Source organism: Atractosteus spatula, chromosome 9, assembly GCF_055471065.1.
Source record: "Atractosteus spatula isolate fAtrSpa1 chromosome 9, fAtrSpa1.hap1, whole genome shotgun sequence".
In the NCBI taxonomy this organism is placed as follows: domain Eukaryota; kingdom Metazoa; phylum Chordata; class Actinopteri; order Semionotiformes; family Lepisosteidae; genus Atractosteus; species Atractosteus spatula.
In genome coordinates, this window is record NC_142714.1 from 37571243 (window position 1) to 37588307 (window position 17065).

The following is a 17065-nucleotide window of genomic DNA, read 5'->3' on the forward strand; positions in this document are numbered from 1 at the left end:
GTTTTATTTTTGGAGTATTTTACAAAAACAGACTAGAAATGTAGGTCATCTTATATCCAGTTGAATGACTGTCATACGTATGCAATATCCAACTGAATGAAGGCCATATACTGTAGAGTGCCTTGCAAAAGAATTCAGACCCTTGCAATGTTTTTGCATTTTGTTGTATTAAAGTGTGCACTCATGACACACTAAATAAGCAGTCATTTTTATATATGCAACATACTTCACACATTTGTGGCAATAATAATAAAGAAGTAAATATTGAATATGAAATAACAGTGGAAAAGTTATGATTGAATATACAGTATATTCAAACCTTTTGCTTTGGCAAACCACATTTAGGTATATACAATTACATTAATTAGTCACACAATTAACCAAACTACTTGTCTGTGTGTAATAATCTTAGTATTAGTATTAGTATTAGTATTAGTAATATTATCGGGGATTTCCAGCTAAACTCAAGCTGAAACTGGGGAAGGTTAGGAGATGCACCACAAGGATGCAGCATTTGTATGTAGACAAACTGAAAGATCCCAAAGAAAAACAATTTCAGTATTCCACAGGAAGAGGTACAGAACTTCAGCAAGGCCATGGAAGAATCATAGAAGGAAGTGCTGGGCTTCAGATGGAACAAGAAGGAAGTATGAACCAGCAATGAACCTTGGAAGAAGATTGATGAAAGAAAGGAGATAAAGAAGAGATTCTGGCTACTAAATCACCCCTGCAGAAGGAGACAGTCGTGCAGGAAAATGCAGCCAAAGACATGGAGATCAAGAAATCTGCAAGGCAAAACAAATGTATAGTAACTTCGCTTTAGATCTGCAGACCTGGGTATAGACTTTGGTCCTATTACAGAGGAAGAAGTTAGAAATGCCATCAAGTCGCCAGTATGGGAAAGCACAAAGAGATGGTGCAGAAATGATCAAGGCTGGCGTTCTGTTAACCCCAAAATCTCTACAGCAAATACTAGAAAATCTGTGGCACTTAAAGAGTACCTGAAGAGTGGAAAATTGTCAAGTTAACAAAGAAAGAGGACTTAGGAAAGTGTGACAACTGGAGGGGCATCATGCAGCTCTCACTCAGAAGTCTTCAGTCGGATCCTGCTACAGAGCACTTTTGGTCTAAAAACAAAGTTTTAGATCTGATTCAAACACAACATAGTGTATGACTCAGACAAAAACGTTCCTACTGTCAAGCGTGGTGGTGCCAGCACTATATTGTTCTGCTTCTCATCATCAGGGACTCTGAAGCTTTTTAATATTGATGGCAACATACAAGAGATGGAGGAAAGTACTGGCAAATCTTAGACAGGAAAACCTGCTTCAGACCTAAAACTGGGACAAAACTTCACATTTCAGCAAGACAATGACTGAAAGCACATGGCCAAAGCTGCATCGAAGTGATTTCTGAATAAGAAAGTAAAAGTCCTTGAGTGGTCAAGTCCTATTAAGAATGTGTGGAAAGACATGAAAACTGCTGTTTATAAATGATCACCCAAGTAAATTGAGATAATGGGTAAATCTGCATAGATACACAGCTGTGCAAGATTTTTGGAAACATTACATTAACATCCATTAACGTTTCCTTTTTTTATACTGAAAAACATGAAAGAATAGGCAAACGATGCACGAAACTGGTGTGCAAAGTTAGAAGAGGCTTATCCAAAAAGGTGCTTCCACCAAATATTATGATCAAGAGTCTGAATACTTATGCAGTCAACATGTTTCATTTTTTTTCTTTTGGTTTTGCTGACATTTACTGTACTATATCTTGCCCTTAGTATTCTTTAGCATGAGGATTTGACCAAAATATTAAGTAAAGGATGTGTACACATTATTTTGTACTTTCACAAAATGGGACACCATAGTAAAGGTGTCCTTTAATTTAGCATATCTATCTTCATGCCCGTTATAAATTTAGATTTAAAATATGATTGACTCATTCTTTAACACTGATTTCCCAAGATTCTTGTAATTTGCCCCCATAAGATTAGGTATATGTCATCACATTGATCAGTAGGATTTTGTGCAGACATCTGTTACAAGGCATTCTGGTCAGGTTTTATGTCTTCCAGATTGGAAATGTGACAGAAATATCTAGTGACAAATTGGCAAAATAAAAAATGTCATTGCAGCAGCAATGACTTTAGATGACATATGAGGATTCATGCATTATTTGGCAAACCATACATAAGTACACTGTTGTGCAAAAGTGGTACAAAAATATTTTGTATTTTTACATCCTTTAATACTTAATATTTTTGCTGATTTATACTGAAACACAATTCTATAGAAGTATACTAAAATGTTAGCCTTGTTGAAGCTAATAGTCAACCTGGAAAGATGTTGTATGTATTTTGTACGATGAAAAGTAATTGGTTCAGTTTATAGAGTAGATATGTTAAAAAGCACAATTACTGTATGTTAATGACATGGAAAAGCTGACAACAACTCAACAATATCTGCTTAGTAAATATGAAGGATTTGTTATTTAGTTTATATTAGTTTATAATATAGTTTATATTGGCTGTCTGTGCATTGTTGTCCTTGAGTTGAGGTGTGATCACATTTTTGTTGGATCTGATCTCAGTTAAAAACTCCTAAATGTTAAGCTTGGTTTCTCCCCACCCAAATTCACCTATTTGGAATGAAGTAATTAATGGAATAGCACAGAGGTCTGTACTAGCACCACTGCTCTTTCTATTTTATATCAGTGATCAGGAAATTGTATTAATTACTTCGGTTTACAAGCAGTAACAACAATGGATACAGTGGATAAATACAGAGCATATTAGGTCATATTTATATTTTCAAAAGTATTTTGATTAAGTTTCTGATAAAACATTCATTTTCAAAATACAGACAGTAGATATTTGGAAACATGACTTCATGTTCATAGATAAAAAATAAAGAGCACAAAAAGTGTTGAACGCTCTGATTGGGGGTGTGCCGCAGGGATCTTTATTAGGACCACTGCTGTTCTTAATCTATATAAATGATCTAGATTCTGGCAACAAATCCAATTCATAAAGATTTAGATAAAATTTTAAAAGTGTAAAAATGTAAGCTATAATTACAAAATGGGAAATGCTAAGCTAGATGAGGCTTTGATTTGAATGTTTATGTTGACACAATATCTAGGTGTAGTTCCACCTTTTAGAAAATGTGGGCAAGTAGTTAAAAAAGAAAACAAAATGCTAGATGTACAGTCCACTGTAAAGCATAGTATTGGGACAATGAAGTGAAAATTGTTTTTTTGTTTTTCTGGCTACCAATGAAATTTGTATTTCAGATAACTGGATCAATATGAGTATAAAATTTCAGCTGTTTTTTCTTGGTATTATTTTGCATATAGGTTTATTCGTCTTTTGTTGTGTTCAATCTGAAAATTTCAGGTGAACATAAGTATTAGAACACATAGTAGACAGGACTTACTACTTCTTGTGTTCCATGTTGCAGTATTGTTCAAGACATAAAAGAGCTGTCAATGTACTGCCTTGGTTCCAGCCTTTGGAGTTTCTTATTTAGGTTTGCCTCTTGAGATAGAAAGCATAAATCAAGATGAAAACAGTTGTCTATAATGGAAAAGGAAGGAATTGTGAAGATGGGAGCAAAGAGAATTCCAATTAGAACAATTATGAATAGAATGGGCAAAACAACAACAAAAACAAACAAAAAGAAAGAAATTACTGGATGAGAAAGCAATCGGCAAAGAACAGGATTTCCAAGGAAGATAACAACAGTTCTGATGACAGAAAAATCATTAGAGCCCTGCAGAACCATCCTAAAAATAACAGCAATAGAGATTGTAGATAGTCACACAGTGCAGGGTTGAAAGTATCTCGATTTACTGTGCACAGAAGACTATAGACAGTGGAAGTACAAGAGCTACATTGCAACATGAAAACCTCTTATCACTACTAAAAACAAAAAGACCAGATTAGAATTTCCAAGGAAGTACAAAGATGAGCCACATCAATTCTGGAACAAAATTTCATAGACAGATGAGACGAAGATAAACCTTTACTGAAGTGACAGAAAGGCAAAAGTGTGGAGAAAGCGGTACACTGCAAATCATCCTAAGCACAGCACGTCATCTGTGAAATATGGTGAAGGTAGTGTCATGACATGGCTGCCTCTGGAACGTTCTCACTGGTCTTTACTGATGATGTAACTGATGAGCAGCAGCAGAATGAATTCTGAACAGTACAAATCAACTTGTCTGCCCAAACTCATTGGGTGGAAATTCACACTGCAAGAAAACAATGACCCAAAACATACAGAGCAATTAACTAAGGAGTTCATCAGGAAGAAGTGGAAATATTTGGCCAAGTCAGTCTCCTGATTTGAATCCTATGGATTTACTTGTTGAAGAGGAAACTGAAGTCAGAAAAAAAACTGGCAAAGCATCTCGAACATATCAAGAGTATGATGATTTTGATGGGTCGCAGACTTGATGCAGTTATTGTATACATGCATAAAGAGTATGTGACCAAATACTAACTTTACATTAGTTTAGTTTAATTTTCTTTAAGTTAATTTGCCCCAATTAATTTGCTCCAATGCTAACCTGAAATAGTGTGTGTGTGGGGGGGTGAATACAAAAACAATTTTGTTCTAATGTGGTTTGTCATGTATGCACAAAAATATCTAGAAATAAAAGCTAACATTCTGTATGTCTGCCTCACATTTAGAACTGTACAGGTTTGAACAGTACACTTGAAAATGACTCAAAATGTCTCAATAGTTTTGAGAGCATAGAATTTAACTAGAGATGTTATGTTTAAATTGTGCAAAGCATCATTTCATGCCTCATTAAGAAAACTCTGTATATTCGTGGTCATTATGCTACTGTATGCAAAAATATTGCTGGTCTGGAATCAGTCCAAGGGCTTCAGAAAATGTCTGAAAGAAGTGAGCCTTTTTGACTTGAAAAGAGTAGAATATCCGTGTACGTGATACAATGCTCAGAAGATTTAACAAAGTCCACCCAGTGGATTTCTTCAGAATGAACACGAACGAGAGGGCACAAGTGGATACTACATGAAAGCACATTTAAAGCTGAGAACAAAAGCTTACCCAAAGGTTTATGGGACTATGGAACAAGCTACCCAACCATGCTGTTGATGTCAATACCCCAGCTTGTGTCACAAAAAAGCTAAACTAGATCTTATCATTAATTAACTACTAAAAATGGGCTAAATAAGTCAAATGGCCTCCTCTTGTCCTTAGCCTTTTGTATGTTCCTACAGTATATTCTTAATTATACTGTTTGTATAGCAAACATAATTTCTGCCATTCTGATTGTGTTAGAAGTGTGTGGTCTGTCGGGAGAGAAATGCTTATAATTGTATGTATTAGCTGTCTTTGTAGTGTCCAGTAAAATGTTTAATACCTTTGACAACTGTAGAGTGCCAGATTCAATTATTTTTTGATGGAATCTTATTCCACTAATGACCCCTGGAGTAGTGAATGATAAGCCACAAATCTATAGGTTTTTCAGTTGGAATAGTTTGGGATACAGAACTTGTATTGCAGTAGTGTAGGTTCTGCTCAGGAAAATTGGCTCTGTCTCACTATTTCCCCTCCAGTAGAGTGTCCCTGTTAATCAGGAAAAGATCGGCCATATTCTATTTTTGTGGACTCAACAACGCTTTATAATTTCTTTGATTTGCTGAGGCATTACAGAATAGACCTTGAGAAAGGACTATCCCCTATACTTACCTATACCTGTTCAAACTGTATGTACAGAGAAGTGGTGTTTTAAAATGGACATAAAAATCCTAAAACATAAAAAAACAAAGTGTGATATACTGGGGCAATTAAAACAACAATGGTTTTGTGCAACCAGCAAAGAACACAGTATTTGAACTTAGTCTTATAAAACAATCTTGGGACCGGAGGGTTATAACACACAAACCATTGTGAAAGAAGAAAAAAGATCAAATGTATTTAAAATGTATTCAAAATATGGGAAAAGAAATAAAAATACTACATTGATACAGCACATAAGCTATAGTCTATGCAGAGTCTAATGGGTGTGCTGTAGGTCGTTGAATCACCTGTAGAACAATCCAGTACACACAGCAGGGATATATAACACTGCCTGTGTATGCAGCTGCCCCTCTGACAGATTCATTGATATGCACAATCTCAGGCAGATTGTCGGCAAATTACAGACATACGGTTACAGGCCTGCTTTGCACCTGCACCGAATGCTAAGTGAGTTATTCTATACTAAGTAGCCCCAATCTTGGCATTGGACTACAGTATAATGAAATTCCTTCTAAAATAGGTTTGGTCTCCCATGTTCATGTTTCAAGAGACAGGACATCATGCTCTTATACTCTAATATGTTTAATCACAAGGCACAAGGTTGTGGATATATCATTTAACAAAATGCAATATTTGGATGTGCCACAGCTACATATCACTATAATATGTAAAAAAGATTAACCCTAATTAATGATTCCTAAGTGACCTCTCACATATATTTTCTGTAATACAAGTGTTTACATAAGGTGCCATAAATCACATTTTAATCTTGTCCACTGCCTGGGCATTTCTGTCGACAGCAGCAATATTTTTTTGGGCAAACAATGAAGTTCCATAAAGCCATTCTAATATCTCTTCCAATCAAGATATAGTTATTGTCTTTTGCAAATTCCATTAGCTTTCATGTCATTTGCATAGGTAATAACAAATCAGCTAAGATTTCCATGTCTCACTGGCCTCCATATTTAAAATGATCCTTTTTTGAAATATAAATGGAACTTTACTAATTGGCTGAGTAATAGTAATAATAATAATAATAATAATAATTGCTTACACTTATATAGCGCTTTTTCTGGACACTCCACTCAAAGCTCTTTTACAGGTAATGGGGACTCCCCTCCACCACCACCAATGTGCAGCATCCACCTGGATGATGTGACGGCAGCTATAGTGCGCAAGAACGCTCACCAGACATCAGCTATCAGTGGGGAGGAGAGCAGAGTAATGAAGCCAATTCATAGATGGGGATTATTAGGAGGTCATGATTGGTAAGGGCCAATGGGACATTTGGCCAGGACACTGGGGTTACACCCCTACTCTTTACGAGAAACACCCTGGGATTTTTAATGACCACAGAGAGTCAGGACCTTGGACAGACGGCGCCTGTTTACAGTATAGTGTCCCCATTACTATACTGGGGCATTAGGACCCACATGGGCCCACACGGGCCCCCTGCTGGCCCCACTAAAACCTCTTCCAGCGGCAACCTTAGTTTTTCCCAGGAGATCTCCCATTAAGGTACTGACCAGGCTCTGCTTTTTTTTAATAACAATACTACTGTGAAATCTTGCTTGAATGTAATTCATTTCTAAGCAGATATGTAGCTGTGGTAAACAGAGGAAAGCTGTTGACATATTAAATATTAAGAAAATGAAGAAGCTTCTTCATGAAATTTGTAGGAATTTGTCATTTTGTTCCACCCTTAAAAAAAGATAAAAATGTAATTAAACTTACTTAAGAGTTTTGAAGTGCAGGATTGATCAAATGGGACAACTCCCCCTCCCTCTGACTACTGAATTAGTAAAAGACATTGATAGCATTTATGTACACTGTGAAGGTACATAAATATATGAATTAGTGAATATATTGGATAAGCCTTGACCAAAATGATTAGAAAAAATGTTAAAGAAAGCAAACAGGACAAAATGGGTATCGTCAAACAAAGAAAAAAGCAGACCCTAAGTTCAGTAATGTATCATTATTGTGAAATCCATCCATCCATTTTCTAACGACTTTATCCAATACAGGGAGCCAGAGCCTATCTCGGCAAGCAACAGGCACTAGGCAGGATACACGCTGGATGAGATGGAAGTACATCGCAGGGTGCACACAGACACAAACATGCATACTACTAATACTAATGTCTACTAAAGCATTCCCAAATGCTTTATTGCTTATACAAATATTAAACAAAAAAAAGAAAAGCAGGAGAAACAATTAACATTAGCTGCATGCTCAGATTAATTGTTTGCATGATTAACAGCCATGGTCAAATTTTAAATAAGTATTATTAAATGATTTTAAAAGTTAAAAGGTGAAATGAATGAGCTACCCTAAAATCCTCAAATGTCCCTGAATTTGGTATGTTTGTTATTTATAAAGCTATATTATAAAGTTATATTCTTTTTTTCTTAATGTCTAAGGTTTGGATTTACAGTATATTCTCCATAACAGTAAAAACAAATAGAAAAATGTATGGAAAAAAGATTCAAGAAAAAACATGAAAATAAAATGCTTATGCAAGTAAACAAAGGAAGTCATTTTATTTCTTCTTCTGTTCAGTTGGAATCACTTTAAGCCATTATCCAATTTGAAATGATATAACATAATTTGTATTTCAATTTTTAGTTTACTACTAAAATATATAAATAATCCATCTAAAATTAATAATGGGATACTCTCTGGGGAAATTATACAGTATATTCTGTTCTTAATTACATTGTTCCAAGTAGTCTTGTTACACTTTACAGTTTAACAGGTGATTATTTTTCCAAATTAATGTGTCCAAGCACTTGTTTTCCCAGTAATGAAGAGATTAATTTTCCATCTGTGTGAAAAAAGTCACAAGACTTTTCTTGCTCACAAAATAAAAAATACTGTTCAGTATTCATTCAAATATAAATTGTCTCTTTTTTGAGTACCTGTAAGTAAAAAAGGATTCTTAATCTATTATACTTTTTCTCATATCTGTGTTGAAATCCATCTTTTATTAGATATTTTAGCAACTTTGCTGTGAGGATGCTATCGAAAATTTATAGCAAAAGAGGAGAGTCTTTGCCTTTATCTCATAACTTTTAAAAAAGGCTTGTGTTTGTGAGAAAGAGTTTGTGTGAATGTCAAGGACACTTGAGCTGCTTGTTGTAGTATTAATTCATAGATTTAAAAGGGTACATTGCAAAGCTTTTTAATAATGCTATTGTAACTGCACTTTGTGATGTCAAATTGAATGTTGCTTTATGTTCAGCAAAGCATACAGTATACTGTATACACTTGAGCACTGAGACTGAATAGAAAATGTATTGGTCAATAGAGGACCTATTTAATGATGGACACTTGTGGGTACCATTAAACTTATATGAAGATACTAATTAATAATATCTTTTCAGAAATGTATTGTTGTCCTTTCAGGGGCTCCAGGATTTTACTGTAGTTAATCTGGTAAAATATGTCATTCTTTGTTTATGTAAAAGTGACTACAGTAATTCAACATTCTTGAAGATATTAAAGCACAGTATATTTCAGCCACATTATCACAGATAAAAATAGCTCCATCAGGTATGAAATTCCTGATTTCAAATAAAAGAATAAAGAACTAGTAGGCATACTTATTCATCACACAGGAAATGGCAAAGCAAGGCAAGTCTATACCTTCAAAAATAACATAACAGGAATAAGAAGTTGTTTTTAGAGTAGTGCTCTCTACTCTAAAAATCAGCATGTTTGTCCTGCTGCCACAACAAAGAGTAGACCAAAGGCAGAAGACAAGGAAGTATATATATAATTCAGTAATAATAATAATAATAATAATAGTAATAATAATATGGCCACAGGTTCAATTCTGGACTCTGGATTCTATTTGCATGGTTATAATTTGTTCTCCAGATGTTTGTGTGGGTTTCCTCCAGGTGCTCTGGTCTTCTCACACATATTGGTCGGTTAATTAGCTCTCTAGGAAGACTCTGCTAGAAAGAATCTCCCACATATTGGTAGGTTAATCACTCTGCTGTGAATGTGTCCGTGTTTGTATCTGTGTGTGCCAGGTGATGGACTGGTGTTGTCCCTGGGATCCTAATTTGGAAGAATTGGTTTGAAAATAAATGATTGAATGGAATCATAGTAATTAATAAATATACAGTATCAAGACAAATTGTTGTTTCTTTTCACAGGATTATACAATTACAATGTATTTCCAGCAAAGCTGGAGAGACAAACGTCTAGCCTACACAGAGCTTGCTCTCAACCTTACTCTGGACAACCGTGTTGCTGACCAGCTCTGGCTCCCAGACACCTATTTTCTTAATGACAAGAAGTCTTTTCTGCATGGTGTGACGGTGAAGAACCGTATGATCCGTCTGCATCCGGATGGTACAGTGTTGTACGGCCTAAGGTAATTTCCTTTTCTTTAATTGTCTGTGTTTTGATGTTCTGATGCTTGATGGTCTTGCTTGTTGAATAGCTTAGGAAAGAATTTAATAACAATTTATTTCTATCACACAGAAAAGCTTTAATCCTCAAACACACGACATTACTGTATATGCAGTATGTCTTAGTATACAGTATGTACATACAGTGAAACGTATTAACCACCTGACAATAATGTCACATTTTGATAAATTGCAAGTAATGTATACAATATTCTATTCCAAACTTCAGTATTCAAGTTAAAAAGGAAAAAAAAAGTTCAATTTACTGATTGCATAAGTACTCAGCTCCCTGAGCCAGGACGTGATGTAAGCACCTTTAAAAGCAACTTCTTATGCCAGTATTTCGGAATATGTCTCTATCAGCCTTGCCTTGTGACTGAGGTCATTGTCCAGCTTGTATATATATATCCCAGTTTGAATTTTCTGTGTGTGTCACTTTACATCCCTGCAGTCCATGCTATTAAGATGTATCCCTATAATGTGATACCGCTATCATCATACTTTACTTGACAGCTATACAAATCAGCTTTGTGTAGAGAATAGGGTATTGTCAATACAGTATGATAAACATGCATCAAACTTCAAAATACAAAGGTTCACAAAAAGAAATGTTAATTTAACAAAACATATCTCAATTTCTTCTCTGCTTTTGCTTACAGTGTACTTAAACAAATCCTTAAGAAATACATATTTATACAATATAAGCAAACAAAAACCTAAAATCCTTGAGTAACATCCTTGGAAAATGAGTGAAATATTGAAAATTTAGGGAAGTAATGAAACAGGAAGTTTAAATCCTGCAAAGAAAAATCTAAAATATCTTCCAGGTGGTCATGCTTTCTATCATACAAAATGGAACATGGATCTGGCAGTTATTTTAAAGGCTGGTTTGCACAGACTTCTTTCTCCAATGCAAATGCGAGTGTTATACATTAGATATAGGCTTAGCTGTTTGAGCTGTGTTAAAAAAGCAGATTCTAATTTTTTTTTAAAAATCAAGAAAAACATTTGTCTTCTTGAGATATTAGGCAATTATGCCAGTGAAAAGTATGTCAGATACCTTTCACAATCAAATTTTCCAACATTTGTGCACTCTGCACTAAATTACATATATTGACCTGTGCAATACATCATCTTGATTTTTCATTTGTATTTTTCTTACGTTGCATTTTCCACAAAGAAATTGATTTAAGGCTACCTCTTAATAAAATATTGCATCATATTCTAAAGCAATTGAGTATATATAAACATCATTAACTTGATAACTATGTTCATGCTAAATTGATAACAGAAAACAAATTCCTACCTGGAGGATTCATTAACAACAAAGAATGAAGGATTAATGTATTATTGTTTGCCGAGATTGCCATTGGAGGCACATTGTGGACAATATTACTGCACTATGAGAGACATTTTTCAGGTTAGTTTGATAGCTTTATGCTTTTTAACACACATGGGTGGCGTACAGATACGGAGTTTTTTAAATGCTTCGCTGTAAAGAAAAAATGCTTTGAGGATATACAGCGCCATGCCTCAGAAAAAAAAACACTGTCACCTTTTGTAAGAAAACTTTTGACTTGGGTGGAGGTCACCCTCACAGAATCTCAAATGATTGCAAGGTGAGTCAGTTGTGTAATTCAGCAGGTATCTGACTGAAACCCCTAGAGATCAACTTTGTCCACTTGGGATAATAATTTAAGCTTCAGATGTAAAGACCACCTTGAATAACCAGGAAAAAGGTCACTCATTTATATTGTCTTGCTCACACATATACAGTACAGTAAGGGTGACATGGTTAGTGAAATGACATAAAGGGCATTCTAAATCCAATAGCAAAATTAGGTCTGGCAAGAGCATATTAGTTCTACTGTATACTGTTTATGTGCTCCTGCCAGACTATTTTTGCTGCCATTGTTTTGCTAATATACTGTGTACATGTGTATACATGGTCCTGCCATCTTATATTTGTATGTCAGCATATATTAAATTAGATATCTTGTATGCATACAGTATGATATTTTTAAGTACTATACGTACATACACAAATGTATTTGCAGTGTATTTATAGTTCAGCCATTCTAATGACCTGGTTATTTTCTGCCTGTTAAACCTCTTTTTCGCTTGCATACGTCCTATTCTATAAATAGCAAAAACATGGAAACATGGAAAAGAAGATGCAATGCACTCGTAGCCTTTATTAAGGGTTATATAAACAATGATGTTCCACAACTGTTATTATTTGTTCCACAGGGCAAAAGCACATAGTAAAATGTTTCAGAGCTAAAAATAGTCAATTATGTTAATTATCAGAAGCCTCCAGCTATTGTATAGTATCAAACCTTCTATATTTCTCCCCCTTCCTACTTAATAGGAACACCTTCTTCTTAGTCTCATTATGTCCAACATATTTGCTTAGCATCCTTTACAAAATGGATTTCTAATACTATTTGTTTAATGATTATATTTTCAGACTAAGAGAAGAAAAACTTGCGGAGATGTGGAATAATGATAATGAAATACTTCTCTGTTAATTTACAAGCTGTGGCAATGTCATTTGAACTGGAGGGAGGGGTCCTCAGAGACCTAACTGTACAGATTGAAGTAATGCCTGACTCGCATAACAGAAAGGTCGATGGCTTGCACTCTGCTTAGCTGCTTATCTGACTGGAAGCCCACAGGAAACATTGCATTGGCCTCTATTGTGACATGTAGTCCAAAGGGAAGATTATGTGGATTTGATTTCTTATCCTACTAACAAAACCAACCAAGTTGATGCTGTTCAGTTTTCTTCTGATGTCTAAAAATGTCTCTAAAAATTAGGACGTACAGTAAATCTCACTGTGAGCTTGACACTGGGGAACTTCTACCAAGTGTGACAAGACACTGGTGAGCTGAGAACCTCTTGCTTTAGTTTCCTTGTTTATTTTCTTGTAAGTGAGAAAAAATGAAGATGGGTGCAAAACGTTTTTAATACATACTCAGAGGGAATTCTCATAGGAAGCAAGCTCTGCTTCTTATTTTCTTGACAGAGCTGCAAAATCTTACATTTAATTTTTAATTAAAATGGTGAATAGTTCTGGTTAAGAGAAACTTTTTCAAAGTTTAAAAACAGTTTTTGAAAATTGTCTCTTCTGACTTAACTGAGGCTTTGAAAAAAATAGCTGGTCCAAAAAACATTCCTGTTTAGTTGTTTCTGATAATTCCAGCACATACTGTATGCATCTCTCAAACTTATTAGCACAAACCTGATGGAAGCAAGAAATAAGAGTAAATTGAGATATAAGGGAACTGTAGATAAAGACAAATAAGAGAAGGGACATCCAGTAAAGTTTCTGGTGAGCAACCACAGAGGATAGACACTATTCTAATGCACTGATAAAAGATGAAAGGAAATATGATATAATTGATCACATTCAGTTTTTGTTAAATATTATTTACCAACCTTACACTAATTCTTTGTTCACATTCCATCTAAAACTCATGCTTTAAACTAACATGATGTTATCATATTAACAGAAAAAACCCTCAAGGAAAAACAATGTTGGAGAAATGCCTCCCAGGCCAATTAGAAACACAAATGTTTGAGACAAGCGCACACTCATTTTAATGAGGGCACAATTGTTTGCCTGAAATAGCAAAGTGAGCCTGTCATTTCATGGCAGATCTAAATTAAGCATCCAGTTGCGTTTTTTCAGTTAATGTTGAATTTCTAATTAGAAATTATTACCTGTTAGAACCTACCTATTAGGCAAATGCTTAGATGGATTCTGCTGAGATATGATTTAAAGACCAAACATGTGAACTAGTGTACTGTGACAAACAGATTTTATAGAATGATGTCTAAGTGAGTACAGTCTAATAGCCTCCTTTTTTTTATTCTAATAAGCTGTAATTAGAAAGACATTTGCAATTGGGTCTGTACAATCTGCTGTTTTTTTCACTATGACTGTGAGGATGTGAGTGAATGCAGAAATACAGTATACTATAGGTGACAATTTTGAACAAAGTGAGCACTACGATTCTTAAGATTAAGTCCTTCACAAGATTTACAGGGCCAAAGAATATCTCATTTTCTGTAACATTTGAAGATTACAGTTACAAGACTCCCCTGAAAGGAGCACAAGTCCTTTGCAGGTTAACCAAGTTAATGCTGATACTGTTTTTTAGAACTTTCGGCTGATACACATCCCATTTTTTCAATGGATGAGTTTTAGTGATTTGTTAAATTTACTATATATAAAATGGTCTTATAACTGTTCTGTCCTGTGAGTGTCATGCCTCCCCCACAAGGACTACTGTGGTGCAGTAGTGTTGCTGAAATAAAAGATGAAGTTAAATTCATTTTTGCTTCCTTGGATTGCAAACTGTTTCATTCTCAATAAGAGTAAAAAAGCTGACTGCGCTTGTATGATTCAGTATCCCAAATGTAATTATTAAAATGTGCTGCACTAGCAGGCAACCTGTACAGCCACTAGACCCCCACACACCTAATAGGTATCAAATTCCCCCTGTTTTGTATCACTGCATTCTTTACCAGAGAAATGATAAAATGACATTCATTCTGTTCCAAACATAGAGAGGAGTATTTCATTTGCAAAAGGAGCTGAGAGCTGACAGAGCTTGTATGATTTAATATCACAAATGTAATTACTAAAATGTGCTGCACTAGTAAGTAATACGATGCCACACTCCCCCTTACACACACATGAATACTCAAATATGTAACAACATCAAATGCTGTTTTTATACTACTGATTTCCAACTGAAAGAAGTCCAGTTGAAATGACTTACTTTGCAAAATGTGCCTTGCTATTTCACAAAGACCAGAAAAGGCTGTTATGTGTAAGGCACGCAGATGAAATTGTGCTAAAAAGATACAGTACTAGTACTATTAGACAGAAGGGTTCTTTAGTGTACTATGTGGCCTAAAATAATTAGGCTTGTGTAGGAAGCCCCCGATGGAATGCAGAGAAGTCATCTCCCGTTGCTGGGTGTGGGATGTGAAAATAAGTAGCACACAAGATGCTGTCCTGGAGATGTGATGATTTCTGTTCCATTTCTGTTGTCTCTTTAGTTCCAAGACATCTTTTTATGCACCAGTTTTTGAAAAGATAAAGACATATCTGTTGATTTGACGAATTGGCACAAGATCAAAAGATATGTAATCTTCCTAGGGATTCTCCATACCAGGGGATCACATTAGAATGGCATTGTATTATTTTAACATGACAAAATAGAAGCAAATCTTGTTAGAGGTTAAAAGTTAATGATCATGAGCTGCTATGCATCTCATAATACCACTGGCTTTTACTTTCTTAAGTTATAATCTTTAGAAGTGTTTTGCAGTAATATCAATAGCCATTGGTGAGAGAAATATAAAAGATCTACTGAAAAATTGATGAATCAGAAAAAGCTTTAGATACTGTATATTTAAAAATATATATGACAATTTTTTAAACAACTTGTCAGTGTTATTTTTAATGTTTTGAGTAATGTAATGGTCATGCTTTTGAGGAGGTAGAGGGATTGGATTTCTGAAGACACTTAAATAAGTTATTGCAAAAGGGTAATTAATTTCACATTTTAATCTTCATTCCCCCTTAGGAAAAATATATTTTTTATGTAAAAGCTTTATTCACTATTCCAGAATAAATAAAAAGCTCCATAATATTCCACTCCAAATTCAACTCCAAAAAGAATATTAAGAAACAGATTCTTCACATCAGGAATAGTACAGATATGATGAGTCCAAAATAAAATAATAAAGGTTTTATTCTTGTTTATTTACTTCTTGTTTACAGTACACAGCAAAATAAGATTTGGTCTTTTTTATTGATGGACACTGGGGTTCACTATATTAAAACTTAAAATAGAAAACAAATATGCTGTAAAGACAACAACATTTTCTAAATGCAGCATGGCATTGGGATTTAAGATTAATTAAGACCTTTATATCATACGGAGTGCATATCATGAAAGCATTTTCATAATGGACATATTACTGTCAAATATACATTGTCCACAATTCCTTAAGTGTTTTAATCTAATCAAAACTTCGAGAAAGTCTTGGAGCTTCTCCACCATGGAGTTCCTCACCCCATGGAGACTTCAATTCACTTTTCCTGCAGCGAATCTTAGCCGCAGGCCTCCAATCTGCTCCACTCCTGTGCTCACACAGTACACCTGCTATTACACAGGGGATCCTCAGACTAAACTCCTAGGCTTTTCATGCGCTTAGACTAAAACCTTCCCTGTCAATTCCTGTGTTTTTCCGCAAAGCTTTCATCTATCTAATTAAGTAATACAGTATATAACAGTGATTTAGATACAGGTCAATGCAATGTGTGGACATGGTAACAGTATACAATAACAAGGTGAGGTCATTTCAATGAGCATAAAACTACTAGGGCCTTTGTTCTGTTAAGGATTTGATGTGTTCTGTGATAGAATGTAACTGTATTACAGGAAAAAGGGAAAAAACAGATAAATGGCCACAATGAAAGGCAACTCACTGAAGCCATTCTATCCCTTTGGCCATGCCGACCAGTCAAAATTGCAATTGTATAGCTACTTGGGCTCCCGTTCTCTTCTAATGATCTAAATTCCTGCTGATGTAAATATCACTGCACTTTAAATCCAATTCTTTCCTGCTGGTGCTTTCCCAAAAGGACTGCTTTTCTATCCCCTTTGTAAACATCATTGAATGTGATGCAAAAAAGGGCAGAACGAGGTTATATTTTTGCATGGTGAACAAACGACACATTGGCATGCTCCAAGCAGGCGCTGGACAGCTCATTGAAAGAGCTTCTACGACGTGCTTTCCTGCTTTTTCCATGGGCAGGCATGAAAAACAAAGGCCCT

General features: G+C 35.0%; 1 protein-coding gene across 1 annotated transcript in view; it reads left to right on the forward strand.

The window, feature by feature from the left end:
- Positions 1-17065, forward strand: part of gabrb4 (gamma-aminobutyric acid type A receptor subunit beta4) — a 99153-nt gene that overhangs the window by 66031 nt on the left and 16057 nt on the right. The window contains exon 4 of the mRNA XM_088925630.1: positions 9947-10167. Coding sequence (XP_088781756.1) covers positions 9947-10167 — 221 coding nt within the window. The remainder of the gene's footprint in view (positions 1-9946; positions 10168-17065) is intronic.